At 30.8% G+C, this 24112-nt stretch overlaps 1 protein-coding gene across 6 annotated transcripts in view; it reads right to left on the reverse strand.

Moving 5' to 3' along the window:
- Positions 1-24112, reverse strand: part of LOC130663785 (cell adhesion molecule Dscam2-like) — a 237895-nt gene that overhangs the window by 11811 nt on the left and 201972 nt on the right. For 5 of the 6 annotated variants that reach the window (XM_057463243.1, XM_057463245.1, XM_057463246.1 and 2 more), the window contains 9 exons: positions 21036-21197; positions 15457-15807; positions 11566-11871; positions 9889-10188; positions 9692-9823; positions 8187-8326; positions 7702-7865; positions 4555-4769; positions 689-1282 (listed from right to left, as the gene is read on the reverse strand). In XM_057463243.1, coding sequence (XP_057319226.1) covers positions 689-1282; positions 4555-4769; positions 7702-7865; positions 8187-8326; positions 9692-9823; positions 9889-10188; positions 11566-11871; positions 15457-15807; positions 21036-21197 — 2364 coding nt within the window. Of the gene's footprint in view, positions 1-688; positions 1283-4554; positions 4770-7701; positions 7866-8186; positions 8327-9691; positions 9824-9888; positions 10189-11565; positions 11872-15456; positions 15808-18760; positions 19043-21035; positions 21198-24112 lie in introns of all 6 variants that reach the window. The other variant, XM_057463247.1, reaches the window with a different exon arrangement.

Here is a 24112-nt window from a genome sequence, read left to right on the forward strand (position 1 = left end):
ATGCAGATTAAAGGAAAAAATCATGGGAACAATTTTGTAGGAAATTAAACTCTTGACAAAAAAGACCATGTTCATTTTTTTAATAAAATGTGTATTTACGAAGATATTTTAAAAAAACTCTTTTTAGATCTTATGAATTAAGCGTTTTAAGGTATCATTTTATATACGTAAAATTTTATTCAGTTATCAAGTTGGAGCTCTTTGTAGTCGTATAAAAATAAAGTTACCAAATCAACATATATAAGATTTAGATCTTCGAAAATTTATATAGATCCCCTTAGATTTCAAATTTTTTCAATTTTTTTTACGAGGACCCGAAACTTTGTTAAAAAAAAAATGTGAATTTTCACAAACTGATAATTCGTCGTTTCAAGTTTTTGTCACGTAGATCTCCAAAGATCCAAATAATTAAAAGATTTAAGTAGAATACCGGATTTACATTTCCGTAGCTTTTAATTATTTTTTATTTTTCCCCGGGCGCATTTAAAGTATCAACAGTAACTGCAAATACTCCAGACTGAATCAATATATCGTATTTCAAATATTATTCCAATAAATACATTCGCCAATTACTTCAGTAAATAAAGCCGCTTATTTATCATGTTTCATAAAAAATATTTATTTAGATGCCTAATATAAAATTAAAAATTATCCATAATTAATAATTATTTTTTTTTTATAAAATTACCGTGACTGGAAGGGGATGCAGTAACAGATGGTGTCTTAGAACCTTCACCAACAGATGTAACAGCAGCAACATGAAATGAATATTGGGTTCGCTTGTGAAGATTTTCAGCTCTATAACTTGTTTTGTGCGCCTTGAGCGTCTGCTTATACCACTTGCCGTCAGTATCTTCACTTTTAATATAAACATAGTACGAAGTTATCACGCCATTTGCTTTTAACGGTGGTAACCAGGACACAATTATTGATTCATTCGAATTAGCAACGGCTTTAATACCCGCAGGTACTTCTGGTAAGTCTTCCTTCGTTTTACAATAAATTGGAGCTGACGGTATTCCATCGCCGGGCCGGGTCATTGCCGCAACTTGTATCGAATAATTTGTGTACTTTTCCAAGCTGTTTATAACAATCGTCAGCGCCGTTGTTATCTTAGTATCGTATTTAGCAGTCTCAGTAAGTGCGTCCATACTCTCCCAGTTAACTTTGAAACCTCGAAGAACTCCATTCAAACTTGTATCCGGGGGTGCTTCCCAAGATACTTGAAGCGATTGAGAAGATAATGCTGTACATCGTATATCTTGAGGCGGACTACTCGGCACTAGTAAATAATTTATTTTTTAAAATTAATATTCAATTAATACAGGGAGAGAAATTAACAGTAACAATTACTACGTATTATGGGAATGGTTGCTATATCATATGGCAACACTCTCTTAAATTTGAAACAGTGAACATAGTGACTATTCACTGTTTACTAGTGAAAAGTATGTCACTAATTCAAACAGTGGTATACTTTTCACTAGCACTAAGTGACTATTCACTGCCAAATAGTGATTATCACGTGGTTTTTACAAATTCGTTTTTAGAGAGCAGGTTTTCTTTGAAATATCGATTATAGGAATGGCACCCATACAAATTATTGTAACCATTTTTATATATTTTTAAATTTCGTTGTCTTATATTTATTATAATTAACTAATTAAATAAATAAATCACAGTTTCGTCGGTTTCCCGACTTTATCAAGTACTCAATTATTAAGCATCAATTGTCAAGAATTGTAAATAAATAATTAAGACAGTGATTCACAATTCTTGACAATTGATGTTTAATAATTGAGTACTCGATAAAGTCGGGAAACCGACGAAACGTTGTACAAAAATATGTAACAAACATTAAATAATAATAAGAAAATATTTTTATCCAATAAAACTGTGATTTGTTTATTTAATTTTTATCTATATGGGTTTTATTTCTATACCATATCAGAATAGTCTACTATTGGTTCCCTTACTACTATGGTTAATTTTACCATATACTATGGTCAAATTAACCATAATGTTATGGTAATAATTATCATAATATTATGATTATGGTTACCATAATATTATCCCTGATTAAACAACTGAATTCGACCGAATTAAAAATTTTAATTCTGTTATATTCTGTCGAATTCTGCAAAACAGAATTCAACTGAATTGAAAATTTGAGTTTGAATTAAACAGAATAAAACCGATTTAAAAATTTCAAATCCGTTTTAATTCAGTTTACTTCGGATTCAGAACCAGAAATTGGAGAATTATTTTCGAATTAATTATAATTAAACCGAATATAATTATTTAAATTCGTTTTAATTTGGACAAATTCTGTTTTTCCTGCCGAATTAGACAGAATTTATTTTTAAGTTAGGTACCGAATTAACAGAATTTATCTGAATTAAATAGAATTAATAATTTAATTCTGTTTAATTCGATCGAATTCAGTTGTTTAATCAGGGATAGTAATAAAAGTTACTTTCGTATAAAATAACATTTTTTTGTGTTAAAATATCAATCGATTGCGACAATTCAAATTACATAAATACTGTGTGTTAAATTGACACACAAAAGTGTTAAAAATTCAACACTAGGAATTTTAACACACGCTTTTTTTACACTTTAACGATTCGTTTCTTTACTGTGTAGTAGTATGGTAATGATTACCATAATATTATGGGAATATTTCACATATATTATGGAAACGATTACTATGATGTATAGGGTTTATTCCCACATGCGCTTAGAAAATTTTCCAATGTATATAGAATTTATTCCTATGTGACTATGGAAACTATTCCAAGTATGGTAATCATTACTATAATTAAATTACCATAAGAAATAGGATTTTTTACCATAATTATAGGAATGATTTCCAATTATAGAAACTTTTCCCAGAAATTATGGGTATATATCCCATAATTCCAAGTAATTATTACCATAACATTATGGGTTGATATTTCATAAACCTTTTAGAAACGGTTACCATAATTTTCTCTCAGTGTAGTTTTGGTAAAATGTATAATTGAAAGGTTTCAAAAATTTATAAGTGACAGCTGTCAATAATTAAAATATTTATAATTAAATTCGTTTATGCCGTTACTGAGGACGGCGGAAAAGAGAAAACTGTTTTGAAATTTTTAGTATATATCTATAGAAGTATACATAGAGATAGAGAGAGAAAGAGAGAGAAAAACAGGATACGTCAGATGGCTTCACTGACGAGTCCACTGACGTATCTAGGACTTGAGCTCCAGCATCAATGCATTAAAATTTAGTTTGCTATGACAGTTTGTGTGGGTTGACATTTTGTAACACAAAAAATTTTCATTTTTAAAACATCTAGACTCCATTGCAATGAAAAATATTTTAAACAACATAAAATTTATTGATTCAGAAGTTAATTTTCTTAGTGATCATCAATAAAATATATTTTTGTCTCGAGAATCAGTTGATATTATTTTTAATAATTTTTCAAATTTACTTAAGTACCCGACGGTAACGATTACTGTTTTAATGTTATGAAAATTGTCTGCTATGATTATCATATTTAGTGTCCATTGCATGAGTGATTATTTTTATTGTTAGTGGTAAATGTTTTGCTGCAACGGTAATAATTATTAAGAACGATTATTGTCAATAGTATCGTGTCGACTAATTTTAAAATTACTGTCATATCATAACCATTAAAAGTTACCGATGATAATCATTATCGTTAAATTTTCAATAGCAGTAACATTAAACTGTAGTAGAATATTAACCGAAAAAATTATTTGATAGCAGTATTTATACTAGAGGATAGTTGTGTAATAGGAAAGGAAAGTTATGTATAAGCGTGTGTTAAAATTCTGAGAGTTGAATTTTTAACACTTTTGTGTGTTAATTTAACACACAGTTTTGATCTTGTTTGAATTGATGCAATCGCGGGATACTGAAATTAACTGACGTCTAATAAATTTTGTTTTTTTCTTAACATCGAAAAATTAAAAAAAAATATATTTTTAAAAAACTGCTCCTATAGTCTTTTAAATTTTCTACATGTGCATATTTTTAGTTTTTTTTTTTTTAAATTGAATTGTTGAAAAAGAAATTCGAAAATTTTTAATTGTCTGCTAACTTCAGGATCATCGCAATCGATTGGTTTTTTAACACAAAAAAATGTTATTTTGTACAAAAGTAATACTTTTTATATCTTATTGTCAAATCACCACACAAAATATTTTAAAAATAATCTCGAGCATCACAAAAGAACACGGAAAGATTGTAACCCGACTGGTTACTGTTCTACACCGTACTGAGTCGGGTGTAGAACAGTAACCAGTCGGGTTAAGTAAGATCTTTTCGTGAATTTTTGGAAAATTTGATACTTCTAATATATGCGCATGTAACTTTTTTTAACACTTGCGATATGTTAAAATAACATATAAATAAGTGTAAAACGTTCGATTTACACACGATATGTGTTGATTTTGACGAATCCTTTTTTACTGTGTATACTCGTATATATAATAATAGCTTTCATTTTATTGAACAGAGAAAATATATAAAATTAATTACCGTCTTCGAGGGTCGTTGCAACAACTTCAGAAGTCATTGGTCCCGGTCCCAATGCATTGTATGCTTGGACAATTACACTGTAACGTGTATACTTTCGTAAATTTGTCAATTGACATTGACGACCGGGAATGGCAGTTCGCGCAAGTCCTAATGTCGCACTTGCTGATATTGGACGTCCTTCTACTGTCTTATATGTATACTGCTCAGCAGATAATCTATTGAATAAAATACGTATTTTATGTATTATCATTATAGACTATGGATTATAAAATTAATAGTTCATAAGTTTTGATTAAAGTTTCGAGTGTCTAATAAATTAACAATATTTCTGTTCTATTAACTTAATGGATGTTTGTGCCAGTTTATAATCGTGAGAATGGAGATAAAGTAGAGATTTAACGTTTGAGTAATTTCTACTTGCACTGATTAAATCATGGAATATTTTACAGTATAATATAAAACAATTCATTTACTTTTAGCTGTCATTTTTTTAGATTTACTTCATTTAATTTTGAAAAAAAAAATTTGGTCAACACCGAATTAAATTTATTTCACTCATTTCCCAACTTACGGATGATTTAGAATTCAAGGGGTAATCGATCCGCAAAAAAAAAATTTTTCGAAGTGAAATTTACTCCGAAGAGAAGTTTACCTTCATATGAAAACTCCGAGTCAGAGTGAACGCGAATTTAAATAAAATCTAGACCACTCCGCATTCACTCCTGATTTTTTTACGGTGTACTGATTTATGTAAATTGAATTTATAAATATCAATTGTAATATAATTGAAGTGTGCATTTGAAAAGAAAAGTTTTCTTAATATTTCAAAAATAATTTGCAGACCCCAAAGATTTTTAATCAATTACAGAAGTAAAAATTTTAAAAAATTTTCCTTTACTAAATTATTTGAGTAGTTTCCCCTCCCCCACCCCCTTTTCTTTATATTCAAGTATATTATTTCTCAAAGTAAATCTTACCAGAAGCGCGGCTATCGATTCAATGAATTCAAATTCTATTATTGAACATCATAAAAGCCAAACTCATTGTATTAATTATTAATTAATAATTAATTATGCGCTCGTTGAACTTAACAAAAAGTACTCCGAAAATGACGTACACCCGGTAAATATTTATTGTTCAAAAGGTTAGTTTCCATAGCTTAGTCGTTGTGTAATTATGTAATTAAAATATATAATCAATATATTGATAGTGCCATTCAAATACGGCGTATCCCACAAAATTTGACATTTTTACTTTTCTTGAAAAATGGAATCATTGTAACAATGTGCAGCTTATGTCAAAATTTTAGAGGTCAAATTGCTTATTTAGTATTTTTAAATAAATATTCTAATACAGTAAAACCTTCATAACTCGAACTCCAAGGGAGAGGCAAAAAAAATCGAGTTATAGAGTTTTCGAGTTATAGAGGATTTCGAGTTAGGCAGCAGGAGCTGTCGAAATTGATGTGTATTGCAGTCAATCCTAACCAAGTCTTAAGGTCTAATAATTTTACAATTGCCAACAGAAAACTTGAGGTCAGCTATAAATTCCATTACCATTTCGTAGAACTGGTAATCCTAATAAGATACTTACATATGGTAATAATTTAAATTCGAGGTAAAGAGGTCTAAGTGTATGTATTCGAGTTATGGAGGGTAAAAATGTACAGAAATAGCTTGTAGGGACTCACTAATTATTTCGACTTATAGAGGGTAAAAATTTCGAGCAACGGAGGTTTTGGGGCTTGGAGGGAAGGAATGAAACATTTTTTCGAGTTGAAGAGGTTTTCGACTTATCGAGGTTCGACTTACAGAGTTTCTACTGTATGTCATATCCTACACGCAGACTTTCGCGCTATTCTAATATGTCGTATCCTACATTCGTGTAGGTTCAGTCACGCTTAACATTTTCAATTTTAAGTTAATTATAAGGAAGCAATTAACGACATCAGTGAGAAGGTGATTATGCATAATTTTTGACTCTTCTTACAGCATATAATTCAAAATTATTTATTCACTACAACTGTCTGTATTTTATGAAAAATATGAAAATAAATTTGTAGGTTATACTAATGTACACATTAGGGTGAGCCAAAAAAACCAACCTATCGAATTTATCTCTTAAAAAGGATCTGTATATCGAGAAAAACATTCTCCCATTGGGCAAAATTTTTAGCTCAATTTTAAAAGGTGTCGGTAGCCATTTGGAATTTCCCATTCAAATAACATGCAAAAAATTTTTTTTTGATTAATTATATCATAACTTATGAACCGTGTGAGATAAAAATTCGGCTCTAGAATATTCTTGTATAGCATTAAATTTCTTTAAAAAAAGTCCTGGGAGTCGAATTTATAAACTTGATATTTCGTATACTAACAGGCCATCAAAGTCTAGAGTAGACAGAATCATACAAATTTAAGGCTATATTATTAAAAATATCAATACTACGAGAAAATTTGTTCTACATGTAGTGCAATGAAATCACCTACAATATCCACGTTGTTACAAATAATACTTTGTTATCGATCACAATAAAAGAAAAGTATTTGGAAAATCCAAATAAAGTCTTAAATTTGTGTGATTCTGTTTACTCTAAACTTTGATACCCTGTTAGTATACGAAATATCAAGTTTACAAGTTCGACTCCCAGGACTTTCTTTTAAGAAATTTAATGCCCTACAAGAATATTCTAGAGCCAAATTTTTGTCTCACATGGTTCAAAAGTTATAATATTTTTAATCAAAAAAAATTTTTTTGCATGCTATTTAAATGGAAAATTTCAGATGGCTACCAACACTTTTTAAAATTGAGCTAAAAGTTTTGCCCAGTGGGAGAATGTTTTTCTCGATATATAGGTCCTTTTTAAGACGTAAATTCGATAGGTTGGTTTTTTTGGCTTACCCTAGTACACATGTTACAAATAATTTTCCTTTGTCGACCGTGAACGCTTTTATCGTCTCCTGACAAATTTCCCAAATGTGGGATACGACGTATTAGAATGGCAGTATCGATATACCAAGTGTAATTGACAAAGTTAAATTAACAAAGGCAATTAAAGTTGACAATGCAGAGCAATATTAAATTGAAATATATAATGAATTACTGGTATAAATGAAACGATGAAAAAATAATTATTTAAATATAGACCTGTGTTCTTTGAAGCCGACATGGTATCCAAGAATTTCTCCGTTCCATAGATCTTGATCAGGCGGATCCCAACTGACTTTAAAGTCAGTTGAACTAATTGGTTCGACTTTGAGATTGCGTGGCGGTCCTCCAGGCTTCTCACCGTCTGTTGTTACTTCGAGTATCTGAATAGACCAGTTCAATTAACTCGTTAACTAGATGTATCAAAGTTTAAAATGTAAATTTCCACTGCGACATATAGACAGTGATGTAAATGTATATGGAGACAGACAGCGAATACTCAGTGAGTGAATGAAAAATTCACACATAGGTAATATATTTTCTGTCTACTCAATATCAATGTATTTTTTAAGTGCGAGTATATAAATATACTGGGGTATCTTTATATATATATATAAGAATCAATAAAGTTGGTAGTACTAGTATGTAGGTTGTTCGGGAGAGGCTTAAAAACTAATTTACGGGGTCTGGGTTTATATACCTACATCGCTCGCTTGACTACGACCCAATTCGTTCTCAGCAAATACCCGAAACTGATAGCTTGTAGCAGGCCGCAAACCATTCACATGACCGTATGTTTGCGTTCCAGAAACTGTCGCGTGGAACGTGTGGTCGTGCCAAATTTCTGTAAGAAAAAATAAATGTATAGATTAGTTTTATTTTGTTACTTTTCACACTTTATTTTATTTACACTGTTAAAAACTTTGGACTCGGTGTAACAATTACACCAAATATCATGCTAAATTTAGTAGGTGTGAATTAAAACTTCGTACACAGTCAAGCGTGTAAATGTGTAATTTATGATAATTTTGCATTTAGAAAAGCAATTATAAAAATATTGAAAAGCTTAAAATACTATTCAATGTGTGAATAAAATTAATATAGTTATTGATTAAGAAGTTGAAAATTTTCAATGATCATTTCTTGCTTATCAATTAAAATTGGTGTAAAAAATTTAGATTACACCGTTTTAAAATTACACTGAGGATTTTTTACACCGTTATTTCACACTACACGACTGTGTAAAGTTCTCGGGGGCCATTTTGACACCAAAATTTTTTACAGTGTAAGGCACCCGCGGGTAAGGATAAGGCCTGTCGGGTAATAAGGCCTAAGTGACAGAAATGATATTTAAAATAACCGCCTCCGCTAAAAACTACTCTAGTAGATGGGTCTTGCATATAATATAGATGTTACGACAAGTTTATAGAGTCCCGATACCACGTTCCCTGTCTTCTATATTTCATCATCCGTCATATGATGTCGTAGCGCAGAAGAAATTATAAAAAACAATCTAGTCTTCTGACTCTTAAAAAGGATACTGATAGTTTTAAGTACTGTTGAACAAAGCAATCTAGTCTTCTGTCTTTAAAAAAGTATTGTTGGTAAATTTAAGTGATGATTCATCTTTAATACCAATTTTATTAAGTATAATTAAACTACTCCAGTTTGTTTAACCCGTAGGCCTCATTACCCTACCGTAGTAAAATTAGGCCTATTCGTATGGTTTTTGTAAAAGTTTGATTTTTTGTTCATTTGTGGTATAAATTACCATTACTTCATTATATTTTATGGCTAATGTATTGAAATAAAGATTTATGATACATTTCGATAATTAAATGCAATATTTTCGATTCTATTCAAATCTGTCTTAGCTAGGTCTTATTACCCGCCGGTTCCTTATGTTTTATTTAATACCCTTTAAAAAAAAGTGTAAAGTCCCAAAAACGGTGTTAAAATTAACACTGGTAGCGATGCTAAAATTTTTCTCGGAGCTTAGCAGTGTTAAAAAAAAAGTAGCTTTATTTTTCAAGTATCTTTTACTTACAACTTCATACTTCGATCGGAGTTAATTTACTCCGCATGTACACAATTTTAACACCGCTAAATAGCATCGTTACACCGGTGTGAGTTTATTTTAACACCGTTTTTATTACAGTGTTCAGTTTATATATAATAGTATGTACATATATATTATTTGCATAAATACCTGAATCTGTTTTATATTCAATAATATATTGAGTAATCGGACTATTTCCATCTTGACTACTAGTCCACCCTAATTTAATGTAACGGCTTCCTTTCTCTAATACGTGGATATTCCTAGGGAAATCCGGAGGTTCTGTAAAATGAATTAATTGGTTAATAAAATCAATCGACTGGGATAATTATAATTGTAAGTTATACCTTGTATATACAAATGCATAGTCATTTCATCACCGCCATAAGCATTTGATGCTGTACAGAAATATCTACCACTATCCTCTCTAGATGTACTAATGAGCTCAAGAATACTAACAGCACCATCTGTGGTATTCATTTCCTTAACCATATACCGATAATCGGATACCGCCGGTTCCAATTGCGAGCCAGCTCGCCTCCATACAATGTTTAGCGGGTGATCACCCTTAGCTTCACAACGTAGAGAAGCTCTTGAGCCGAGCCGAGCTGTTTGATTGCGATGCTTCTCTACAATACGGGCTGGAGCTGTACAGATAATTATCCCCTCGTCAATCAAGTTATGCTCATACCTTAATATCAGCCGAAGCTTTCAAGTTTATATAAACCGTTTTCAGTAACGATGATAATTAATCATTAATTATTACGTCATTAATCATTAGAGGAAGTGGTATCAAGATGGGCCACTTCCAAATAGTAAAAAAAAATTTAATATTTCGTCTACGAGAGGCGAAACGGTTAATGTGAAATATAATTTACTGGGGCAAGTTGGGCCCGCTCTAAAAATCAAAAATTAAATTGTACTATTTTTGAATTTTTTAGTAATTCTTGATACCGCTTTCCCTATTAAATAAGGAGCCTAAATGGTGACCCCTTTTTAGATCTCAGCCAAAAACATCTCAGTCAAAATATATCAGGAAATATCTCAGTCACTAATATCTCAATGTAAAATATTACAGAAAAGTACAGTGTTAAAAATTTTGAGTTTGCAGTGTGGTGTGAATGATTTGGTGTTAAACTTTTCAACACTGCCGGTGTGAAAGTTACACGATGCACGGTGTTAAATTTTTGACCGTGTAAATTAAAACATCCACACCATCAGTGGTGTAAATGTATAAGTTATTTATCAAAAACTCTCTATAATTCGACTATATACTAGTCCCGTAACTTATATATTACATGATAGTTTTTCACAACAGATTAGATTATTAGATAATATTTGAGGTAATAATACCGAACGGTGTGACAGAAAACACTCATATCGTGTTAGAAGTACACCGCTTAATATTTCACACCGAGCAGACCGCGTACACTACAAAATCGCGTTTAGCCCAAGTGTTTTATTTTAAAACACTGGGGTGTTTTAATGCCATTTAAATACATTTTAGTCATTTTTTAAACCTCTATCAAAAAAATCCATGTGAGATTTCATGGAAATTCGTAGGAATCCATGTAGGAAAGTATGGATTTATGTAAGAATCCATGTAGGAAACCATGGGTATCTAGATTTCCATAAGAAATCCACATATGAAATTGGATACCTGGATTCCTGTATAGGAACTTGTATCTATGGATTTCTTTGTAGGAAATTGACATAGGAATCTGAGTTTCTACATAAGTAATTTCTATAGAATCCGGGGTATCTGGATTTCCATGTCTGAGAACCCACATAAGAATCTCGACAGGATTCCCATAGGAATTGTTTTTTGATAGGGAAGACTTGCACACGTTTAGAAAGTGACTATCATGTATTTAAATTGTAATGACTTCGATGACTATTTTCACACCGAAAATTTGTTAGTGTATTTGCACCCTTGTCTTGCTAATGGAGATATTTTTGGCGAGATGTTATTTCTGAGATTAAATGAAGGGGAGCTTAAATAAATAATAGTAGTTATTAATTACCATTAACTGTTAAGTAAACAACTTTGCTGAGTCCAGCACCAATTCCATTAACAGCCTCACACAGATAGTAACCCTCATGATCCTCTTGAACTCGGCCAAAGACCAGTGATCCATTTGAATGAATCCTCAACTCTTGTGCATGTTCATGACTAGCAATGTCATGATAACTGCCAGGTCTAGTTCCTGTACCACGACGCCATGTGACAGAAGGCGGTGGGAACCCATCGGCATGACAATGAAGCATCAGTTTGGACATGCCTTCTGGTGCGTGAACATCCTGCGGCTCCATTACCCAACGAGGAGGTACTGGTGTTCGCATTAATGTCATAACAAACTTTAGTTATAGTTCATACACGTATGGATCTGCATATACCATGTATATATGTTATATGTTATATATACATTAATATATGTATGCATGGCACAATGAAAGACTAGAAAGCACGAGTAACTCAAAGTACATCTGCGGTTTTAACTTACTGAATTTAATTCTAACATATATTATATAACAGATATAATCAAGGCAGAGGCGCGGAACTATGCCAGAGGAATTTCTCTTATGTCTGAGTATTTAAGATATTTTCATTTACTTGTTGGAATCGTGTCAGAAGTTCTTTGAGATTCGTGCGATATGGGTGCTTGTACAACAAGGCTAGGCTTTAATTCTACTGACAATCCTTTGAGTCTCGTTGCAAATGATTTTTTTTAAGCTCGAGGCTGTTTAAAATTTTCATTTTTTGGGTTTATACTCTCTAAATCTGAAACAGTGAAAACCACTGAAAAGTAGTGTATATACACTGTTTCAGATTTAGAGAGTACTTCTAAACTTTTTATTTATTGTACGGAGATGAATTTATGGTAACAATTACAATATAATATGGGAATGGTTCCCATAATGCATGGTAACCGGTTTTTTTTAAATGGTGATTATAGGAACGGCATCCATTTATATTATAGTTATCATTACTATAATATTATAGTAATCGTTACCATAATATTATAGTACCGCTTACCATAGTATAATGGGAACTGTTACCATAATGATGAAAATTGTTCCCATACTTATGGGAACTTTTCTCAGAAATGATGGACCTATAGCTCATAATTCCAAGTAATCATTACTATGACGGTATGGGATGATATTTCATAAACGTACTAGGAACGGTTACCGTAAATTTCTCTCTGTGTATAATGAGAAATTTGATAAATTTTTTTTTGTAAATTTATAGAAGGCGGGGCATGATGGGACAAACTTTTTTATTCCTTTCATCAAATTTTTATGATACTGAAGTTAGCTGACGTCTAATAATTTTTGGTTTTTTTTTTTTTTTAATATTTTTAAAAAATTGCACCAATAGTTTTTAAAATTTTCTACATGTGAATATTTTCAGTATTTTTTTTAGTCATTTATTTGTTGAAAAAAGAAATCCAAAAATCGTTCATTGTCTGTTAACTTCAGGATATAAATTTTTGAGGCCTCCGTAATTATTATTTGTAAATTAAGACTCTTGGGACTGACAGTATTATTTTTATTCTACTTAAAAAAAAAAAAAAAAAATAGTTACTTGAAAAAAAAATGTGGACGTAAATTTCTAAAAAGGTGCACTTTAGCAAAATGAATGGATGATAAAAAAATGGTGAAAATGATGATAAAAACAATAATTCAAAACTTACCCAAGGGTGCGGAAATATTTCTAAAGGTGATAAAAATAAAGTGCAAGGTGTAAAATTAAAAATAAAGTGATGATTATTTACAAAATAAATGAAATTAAAAATTTATGTAAGAGTGCATTATTAAAAATGTGTATGTGCAAGTGAAATGTGTGCGTGTAATTATATTCATATATTTATATATATATATATAAGTGCTTAAGTAATTGTGCGTAACATTATACAAGTGCATAATTGCGTTTTGCTTGATAACGATCGACTGTGCCGCTCATGTGCTCTGCGAAATTATTTTTCTCTGTGCTTAAATAATTACAACAATAATAATAACTATAAAAATAATAATAATAATAGTTGCGTTGTGCGTTGGCATTTAAATTGACCGCTGAGTGCTGTAGCGCTAAAACTTTTGCTTTTATTTATGTTATTCAATTAAATATACAATTAAACTATTTTTTATTTTCACAACCAATATAATGAATGGTGACTTTTATTTATTAATTAAATTCTGTTATGTTAATATTAATTACCAATTGCTCATTTAAAATAATGACAATTATGCAGAATTACAGCTCCACTTATTTTTAATTAACAATTATTTAATTTTGTACGCATCGCTCTTGAAAAAATAACATCGGCAAGTAAAAGACTGCGGTTTTGATACAAAATTTTATTTTGTAGATCAAATTTATATTTCGTGTATGAAAAATTACTTTTCCAACAAATGCATGCGTACTTTCTTATGTTTATCAAAAATTTTCTAAAACTTGTTAATTAAAATTTTCATTTGCACACAAAAAAAAATTTTCGACTGAAGGTAAATATTCTCGATTCAAGAAAATTGGTAATGGTCTAGAAGTGGGGCTCCACCTACTTTTGGCCATAAAATGTCTTCGGTTCACAGTAAATCAAGTCGAAAGAGATACAAGTAGAGAAATACTTCGTTAAAAAAAATTTTAGTAACTACACGGAAAAAAAATTGTAGTTGTTACAACAGCAGCTGTAGTTAAGGTTACTACAAGTTGGAGTAAAAAAATGCCAACTCCAACTTGGAATAACCTCAACCACACGTGTATGAAAATAAGTACTATTTATGTAGTATCCCGGGTCAAAACACAAATTCTAGTTAAGTTCTCAAAAGCCTCAATTCCTTTGATGTTTTATTTGCCGCCCAGAAAGTAACTTTACTTTAGTAATGAGAACTATGAAGTCTAAATGCGAATAATTTATCGATTTTGAATTATGAGTAAGACCTCAAAATCCTCAACGAATGAAAAGTTATACTTTGGACTTTGATAAATAGATAGAGAAAGGGAGGGGAGGGAATACGTCGAATGAGACTTTTGAGGTTCAAATGCGGATAAAATTATTCTTGTACGTTTTGAGTATTTTGAGGCTCTAATCCAGATTGTGTTATTCTAGTTTAGTTCTCAAAGAGGTAAAATGGGTCGTAACTACTACTTTGAGAACTAAACTAGGATAAATTTCAATACTGTTGTCAATCTTCAAATTCTAAATTGATCCTCAAAAACCTCATTGAGAACTTTGAGACTTAAATCCGAATTTGTTTTTTGACTCGGGTTCCTTTACCACATATGAAGTACTCGCTACTACACATGTTTTACTACAATATTGTGGTTAGAAGACCCACAATCTTTGTCCTTGTATAATTAATGTAAAACAATTATTTTTTTTATTTTCTAAATTTTCAAACCACCATACCAATATAAGGATTGGTTTTTTTGAAAATATGTTTTTTTTTTTTTCACCATCAATCCGTCGAGTAGAACAACTTCAAAAAAAATTGAAAAATTCGTGATACAAGTATTTTTATGTCCAAAAGTAGGTGGAACCCCACTTCTAGACCATTACCCAAAAAAATCTTGACTTGGTTCCCGAAAACGTTTGTCTTCCAAAATATTTTCTTTCATTTGTGCGCTTAATTCAACGAAATATTAATTCAAAATAAATAAACTTATAAGTTAACCATAAAAATTTCTAAAATTTTTTAACCGTCACCTAATCGATAGTTTCAAAATGGAGCCGCGAAAGAGCATAATTACCAATATCATTACACTCGTAATGAATTATTTTGAAAAAAAGTCTCCAATCATAAAAATAAGTGCGAGAGCTTTAAATTTCTTGTACAATAGTGCAGTAATTATCAAAGTATTGAATTTCATGATTCATCTAGTTTTTTTTTCATGGTAAAATTTACTGTACCACGAACAACTAATTGGGCAGTAGACGATACTTCGGCAACGGAGTTGCGTGCAATGCAGGTATAATTGCCAGCATGAGCGGCAGTAACACGGTCGATTGAGATGGTACTGGAGTGAATATCCATGCTGGTAACACGTAATCCAGCAACGTTGCTCGGTAAGTTGTTTTTGTGTGTAACTGTGGTACTAGCAGATCCGAAATTTGTTGGGGATGATGTTGCAATTGATTCGCCGTCTTTCGACCATATTATCGTAAATGGCGGGTCGCCCTTTTCAATAACGCAGGCCACTTGTGCCCGAACACCCTCTGATAGGTCCTTGTTAAAGCTAAAAGGAGCTATGCTAGGTGGAACTGGAATTATAACAATTAACTTTTAACGCTCAAGTCTAAAAAATCTTGACTGGTCATTTTTTTTTTTTTTTAAATTAATTTTAAATCTTCCTGTTTTATTTAATTTTTTAAAATTAAATTTATTTTTCTCCACTCTTGATGTTTACTTTATTTTTTTTCTCCAGAAAATCCTTCGTTATTTCAAATCATGCGATTCACTCGTCACGAGAAAACACTTGAGAAAAATTACTCAAAGAACAAGCGAGTGTGGGTTGAGTGAAGGTAATTTTTTTTTTTACGTTATAAAGTAATGGAGATGTCAAAAGTGTTGAAGTTTATCCTCTTTTTAAAATATTTTTTTTATAAAAATATATAAAGAAAGAGATTTTTTTTTCGTTTAAAAGATAAATTATCTTGACGGGTTTAGTTTGTAAGATAATTAAAAGGTCTCTTGATTAAATTCAAGTTCATTTGATAATTAGATAATTTATCTGACGTTAATCGGAGCGAAAATCTTATACTAAAAGTAAAGAAGAGTTAGTGTAATAGTCACCAATTAACTTTATAGATAATGTCAGAAAATAATAGCGAGGAAGACTTGTATCAGTAGAGACGTGGACTATTTTTAAAATTTATTAAATACGGCTTGAATAATATTTTTAAATTTGTTTTTAAATTTCATAGAGAAAATAAAAAAATTAACTGCTCAACACAATTATAATTTAAAAATGTCTGATTTGTTAACAAAAAAGTTGGAGGTAGGATATTGAAGAAGGAAGATGAATAAAAGTGGTAAAGTCTACACAATCTCAGACACCGTCTGTATTTGTATTGCGCTGAAAGCCAAGCGGAGATTGCATCCCTTAAAATTAAATTACTGGCGTGTTCGACGTCGGGTGGCCTTAGGCGCGATTCATCGGGTCGCAATTCGTAGTAAGCAGTCCTGAGGTGGTTCCAATACCAACAACTTTCTTGTTCTCTCGTATACATGAGTTTACTCGCCTTTCAGTAGACTAGACTCTACTACACACAAAGACTCGGAGAGTAAGCGAGCGAACGAAATACAGCAAGAAAGAGATGTTGAAATAATTCGCCTACTCTTGTTCTCTTTCTCTTTCTCTTATTCTTTTTTATTTTTTCTCATTCCATCAGCATCTTGAGCCATTCATTCCTCGAATCCTTGGTTGATCCTTTGGGTCGTACCGATAACGTAAAACTTTTGCCAATGGACCGACCTTATTGAAACTGCTCAATATAAACTCTTCATTTGCCTTAAGGGTGAGATCATTTGAACTCAATTTGACCTTCAGTTTTTTTTTATTTTCATAATCTTCCGTACATCGATTTTAATTATCAATTACTCCAATATTACTTTTTCTAAGAGTAGACAGAAAAAAAGGATTTCTTGGCGTGAAAAATTTTTACTCGCCCCAAGAAAATTTTTTGCACACGGAAAACGTGTTTGCGACATCTACAACAAAAATGCGGGATATTTAGAAAAAATTCAAATAAAAAAAAAAAAAATTAAACTGGAATTAAGAAATAAAAAAATCGAATTAATCATTTAAAAGTTGAATAAAAATTCATAGTAAAAAAAAAAAAATAAAATTAATGATTACAAATAAAATGAGCGATTGAGGTGTGCAATTTTGGATTTTCCAACATTTTTTTTATTAACTTTTAATATTTTGTTTTTTCCGTGGCATTATGAATTGAGAACGAAAATTTTCTTGAGCCAAGAAAAAATTTCTAGTCCTAAGAAAATTTTTTTTTTTCATTTCATACTGCGGAATTTTTCTTGCGCCAAGAAATCCTTTTTTTTCTGTGCAGAGTAAACCCGGCAATATTTTAAAGTCAACTGTATTTTGATGCCCGCGGAAATAGAGAAAGGATAAGCGTCAACGTCACCCCTTGTTACACCTTACACTTAACAATATTTTATATTCTCACGTTACGTGTACACATAATCATAAACGTGTGTCCTCGCACTCACCCTCCCACTTTTGCTGGGTGTATGTTGACATCATAACTCTCATTCATATGTTATACGTGTCTGTTGGTGTATTACAATGTGCGTGTGTTGAGTGTGAATGGGATGTTACGTTCTGTCTGGAAATATCCGCAGGCATTCTGCAGACTTCATGTGTCTGGATATTCACAAGTCTACCTTGTGTATACTAGACAACAACGAGAATAATAATTATTCAAGCATTCTGTGAATTTACGGGAAAGCAAGGTATTGTTCTTTGTACTCAGATTATTCCTATTGTCATACAAATATCATGCTCTGATGTTTATTGATTTATTTTTAATTAATTCAAATTATTTGTTCAATAATTCATTGTTTCGCAATTAATGGTAATGTCAAAAATATTTTATCTTCATTTATTTTTTTTTCTTTCAACATCAGTCCGCTCATTTGTCATTCGCTTGCGAATATTTTAAATTATACTTGTTTATTATTTTTTTTTTTGTAGTTTAAATGTTGGTGTATAGTGTAGGTTGTAAAATTTATGTAGAGAGTTAATGTTGGGGATAAAATTAAAATAATTGAGATGAGACATGAAGCTTCAATTACGACAAGGATGTTAACATAACACACGTGTAATGTAAAATTGCTTGGGGGTTGTTTGTCGCAGGATGAAATAAAGAAAAAAGAAATAAAAAAAGATGAGGTAAAGTTTTGTTTGCTCTGATTTATGTGTCTAGAGAAAGATTTTATGAAGTAGCAACATTGTTTTTGATGCAGGATTCAGACTTGCTTTCGGGCATGTGGAAATGCTAAATATCAACCAAAGGATATGATGCGAATGAGAAAAATGAAAGGCCAAATATTTTTTTTTTATGGGAATTTTTTTATGTGGAAAATAGTTTTTTTTGTTCTGGGGGCGGAAGAAAGGTCGAGGGCTGTACTGATTAACGATTAAAAAAAATGGTAGGGATGTTATTTGAAAGGGATATTTTAGGAAAATACCATGAACTAATAGAGGTGCCGTATGCGATACTTTAGCAGCATCGTTGCTTGCAAGACAAGTGTAGTTGCCGTCGTGTATTGGTGATGCACTTTGTATCCTCAATGCCAAATCATATTCATCAATTTGATGGGTCGTTGCTTCTCTGGATTTTAATGCGCGGCCGTCCTTCAGCCATGTTATTTTTACTGGTCCGTCACCCTCGCTAACCACACATGTGACGTGGACTCGTGTCCCAGATTGTATATTTGCGGGAAAGCTAAATGGTTCGATTTTAGGTGGGACTGAAAATTTCATTAAAATAGAACAAACTATTCAAATATTTTTTTTACGTTTTGTTTTTTTTTAGAGAGCAGATTAAAGATAAAAATAGATGACAGATTTATGAGTGAGATACCTGAAAGTTTTTCATACACTGATAGAAGGATTTTATTGTTGATAGTAAAAATGTTTATTTGAAATTATTTATATCCATTACTTAATGAAAAAATTGATATCAGGCCATTACGTTTAAATATTAAATGTCCCGCCATGAAAAAAATTTATAAAAAAAATATATGTTAAAATATAAAGAATATATATTTGTAGTTTAAAAAAAGTATATTGAATATCTATTTGATTTTTTTTTTATATCATGACACCGATATATGTTTAATAACTTGATATGTATATTTTTTATATTTTAACATATATTTTGTTTATAAATTTTTTTTCATGGGGGTCATACGTATTAAGTATTTTATTTGTTGATACAAAAGTTTAGTATTACTAATTTAATTCAAAATTTTGTTATGATAAATATATATTATTAGCAAGACTTTAGGGAGTTTTGGTGATTACGATTTTTTCAGTGTGATAATAATTAATTTTAGTTTTAATTAAAAGGTTATTGATTTTCATATATAACTCTATATTCATTTTATATTTCAGTGAGCTTAATAAAGAGTCACTGACTATTAACAAATATAACAAATAAACGATTTTGTAAATGTTATTAAATATTTATTCAATCATTTGTGGATTTAAATTTTTTATTACACTGGAAAATATCGGGAGTAAATTCGGAGTGAATGTGGATTTTATTTAAATCCAAATTCACTCTGTTCCTATAAATGTTCTTGACCCATTTGATTGGATTCTATCTATTTTTGGATAGGGGTCACTCGGAGTTTCGTAGTTTTAGAGAAAATTACTCTGCGTACAGAGTGAATAGGGAGTTTTTTTTCAGAAGACTAATTTCGGAAGGGTGTAGATTTTATTTAAATCCGTTTGTACTCTGATCCGGAATTTTAATTTCAAAATTTACTCCTCTCCGGAGTGAATTTTACTCCGAGGGAATTAAATGAATAAAAATTATTCACTCTGGATTTAATCCGCATTCATGTCGCAATTTTTTTACAGTGTAAGTATTAATAAATTTTATTTAAAATGAAAAAAAAACCCTTTTATCAGTGTAATTATTTGTAAAAAAAATATATAAATAGATATTAATAATAGTAGCAAAGATTGATAGTGTCCTTTTAGAAGCTCGATCTTTGTATAGTTGTAATTTGAAATAGTAATGATAATAAAAAAAAATTTGAGTTACACATTAGTTTGAAATGATAAGATAAATGAATGAATGTGAAAGATTGGATGACGAGATACAAAAGCTAAGTAATAACGTTCGATCGTGCTTTCCAATGAAATGGAAAAGTATTCCAAGACCCTGAAGAGGTTTCGTCGTCAATCGAAAAGAGGACGCAGATGGAAGCTGTAACCCTTATGAATGATGGAACTAGTGGGATTTTACACAGAAGCCGTATGTCTTTCTTTCACAAAACCCGATAGAATATCACTCTTTCTCTCTTCGTTTTATTCTTCTTCTACTCTTTTTTATTTTTTGCTTCATCTTCAAACTTTTTTCTTTACATTTGTTCTCATATTTTTTTCTCTTTTCGATACCTTTTTCACTTAAACTCCCACGCGAGTCACTGGTTGTTTAAAAAGGAATAAAAGAAACAAAGACCAGCAACAGGACACTTGAGCTTGCCTTGAAATATCGATTGCCGATAAATTATTCGCCACTGTTTGCATTGTGGTAAATTTTAGAAACCTAAAGACACTACTTTTTATTTTTAGTATTACTGTTTTAAATTTTCCTGTTTAAATATTTTAAATTCTTGAAAACGTATTTATGGTTTAGTTAATTTTTAAATAATTTATTTATTTAAATCTTTAGTATGACGTTATAGTTATTGTTATTTATATATAAATTTATTATTTATTTTGTCTTACCTTTTACTTCTATTTGTACTGTTTGAGAGTCGTAGTGACCCTGTTTATTTTTTGCAGTACATGTATAAGAACCGCGATCTGTACTGCTGTCTACATTATGAAGAACCAGTGTACCATTTGACGATACTTCTTGTCTTCTACTTGTTGGTAAAACTTGACTATCTATTAAAAAAAATAAATTGTTGTTTAAAATTTACAATTCAAATTTTACGATTTTAAATATTTTATAAATATTCCAGATAGTTTTTAAACTTCCCGCTGTAAAATTTGAAAATTTTTAAAAAACGGAAGTTATTGGTCGCGGTCCGATTTTCGAAAATCGAGTAATCGTCAGATCTCGACGTTTTGAGGTTCTGGAAAGCTATTGTAACCATTTCCGGTGGACGGCTGTGTGTGTGGATGTGAATGTACGTGTTTGTGTGTGAACTAATTTTTGTCGGACGGTATCTCTAGAACAAATCAATCGATTTGAACGTGATTTGCGATAATCGAAAGAGCTCATCAAGACTTAGATCTGAAAGTTCTTTCGATTGTCGCAGAGAAGGTGTAAATCCATCGATTTGTTTCAAAGATATCGGAAAAAAATTACTTCTTTTCAACGAAATTGATTTTTTTTGTCCAAGCGTTTCTTTTTTAACTCGTGAAGCTCAAAAATTTACAAACAATAACTTATTCAAGCTCTACGAGCTCAGAAACGGCGGGAAATTTTGGGGTTAGCTCGCAGGGTCAACCGCTTTTCAATTTTTTTTTTTTTTTACGGAAACGCTCACATTTTCATTTGTTATATTTCAAATTATTTTTGACAATTCGACAAAACCGGAAATTTATTTTGTAGATTTTTTTTTTATAAATTTATTATTTAATTGTAATGTTAATATTTTTTCTACTTGAACTTCTATATAAATGATTTTTATTACAAATTTTATTAAGTATTTATATGTAAAAAAAAACTTGTTTCATTTTTTTTGAAATATCTCATTTAGATAAAAAATTTATTTTTCAATACAAGTAAATATCTGATGTAATAAAATTAAGAAAAAAGTTTTATTTCCTCAGCGTCTCCATTTTTTCCGGCCCTCTGTTACTACAGAATATTTTATTATGAACTCTTGTAATCTTATTTGAAACTTTTTAATGAAGTTTTTTTTTTTAAAAGAATCAGAGAACTAAATATTTAATTTAATTATAAAAGGATGCTTATTACTATAGCTCTAATTATTGGTAATGAGTATGAAAGTTGAGAATTTAAGTGAGGATTGTAAGTATGAGAAAACAAAATATTTAACTACATACATTCAAAGTGCTTAATCCTTAACTTCTATATACATTTTCAAGGTTTAATATGAGTTATAAGACAAAGAAATTTAGTAACATAAATAAAAGAACTAATAAAAACTTTTTTTTCCTCACGAATTTCTTAGTACATTATAATAATTGTTTTAGGGTGTTACGTTTGATTTATTTTTATGTTTTATTGTGATATTTATTTTTATTATCATTGGCCAAGAACTTGATCATCTCATAATTTTTATAAAAAATATTTGAAATATTTCTGTCGCGTGCAATTGAACTCGGAACAAAATAAGATACGATTTATTAAAAAAAATTTTTTTAGGCTGTCTAGTGGAGGACGGGGTAAGTTGGTCACCCCGGACACAAAAGCTAAAATTGTCAGTAAAAATAATTTTCTTTTTTTCGGGCATATTTTTCAAGGAAATTTTTTTATTAACGAAAAGTAAAAAAAAAAAATCTGAAAACCGCCTGACTCTTCGGGCCAGCCCCAAAACTTACCGGCTTTATTACTTGTAAATTTTCGAGCTCTTCGACCTCAAAAATTTGTTAGGCCGGTAAAACGTACCTTCACTGAAAAATTATAATTTTTGACCAACGATATCTTTGGAACGAATGAACTGATTTGAACTTTCTTGGTGGCAATCGAAAGGGCTCAAAAAGACAAAACTGATCACATTTTGAGGCGAATCGGGCCAGTGGTTTATAAGTTATACGCAAAAAACAAAAACAATTGTTAATTTTTATTCTTCGTAAAACTCGTAAACTACATGACCGATCTACCCCAAACTCTGATCAATTTTAAGTTTTGGTGAACTTTTTCGATTGCTACCAAGTACGTTCAAATCGGTTGATTCGTTCCAAAGATATCGTCGGACAAAAAAATGTTCACACACACACACACACGCGGACGTCCATCCGGGAATAGTCAGAATAGTTTCCTAGGACCTCAAAACGTCGACATCTGATGAAAACTCCATTTTCAAAAATCGGACCAAAACCATTAACTTCCCTTTTTTTTGAAAATTTGCAATTTTCTTGGCGGGAAGTTGAAAAAAAAGAAAAAAACTGGAGTCATTGCACTTTTCAGGGTGGCAAATTTACCCTTTCTAAGATCCCGTGAATAAAAAATTTTAAGAAGAAATTTTTTTGTTTCGTTTTCAAAATAATTTCTTATTATGCTCCGGAGGCTCAGGGATTTTTGGTTTCTTATTTTATTTCGGATTTCTCCATGAATAATTCGATTAATTTTCGCTAATAAAATTTAATTGATATTTTTTTCCTGCTCTGGATTTGAAGATTATCCTCTAGCTAAAAATAAATGTCGTAATTTCAGGTAAAACCTTTTCAATGTTATTGGTCGAGTCATTTTCTTTCGTAAAAACTTTAAAAGTCCAGTTAGTCTGTCTAGAAGTTACTTTTTGTCCCTCCCTCTTTTTTTTATTACGATCGCATTTTACTTGGCAACTTTAGCAAGTAGTGTTACATGCGACATTGGAGCCATTCTCGAGCTTACTCGACCGTTATGCAGTGTCGCTTTCGCGAAAAGACTCTCTTGTTCTCCCAGAACTAAAACTTATCGTAAAGTTCAGTTCATCATTACCAGAACCTTTGGTTTGGGTTCTCACAAGAACTTTGACTGAGTACTCCCCGCGGTACTATATATATTTTCACCAACTTCCTTTCACTTAAAAGCTTCCAACGTGAATTGTAAAAAATAATTTAAAGCCGATAAGTCTTCAAGACTTACCGAGTCTTATACTTTTTTTAAACAATTAATATTTTTT

The sequence above is a fragment of the Microplitis mediator genome, chromosome 2 (assembly GCF_029852145.1).
Source record: "Microplitis mediator isolate UGA2020A chromosome 2, iyMicMedi2.1, whole genome shotgun sequence".
Lineage (NCBI taxonomy): Eukaryota > Metazoa > Arthropoda > Insecta > Hymenoptera > Braconidae > Microplitis > Microplitis mediator.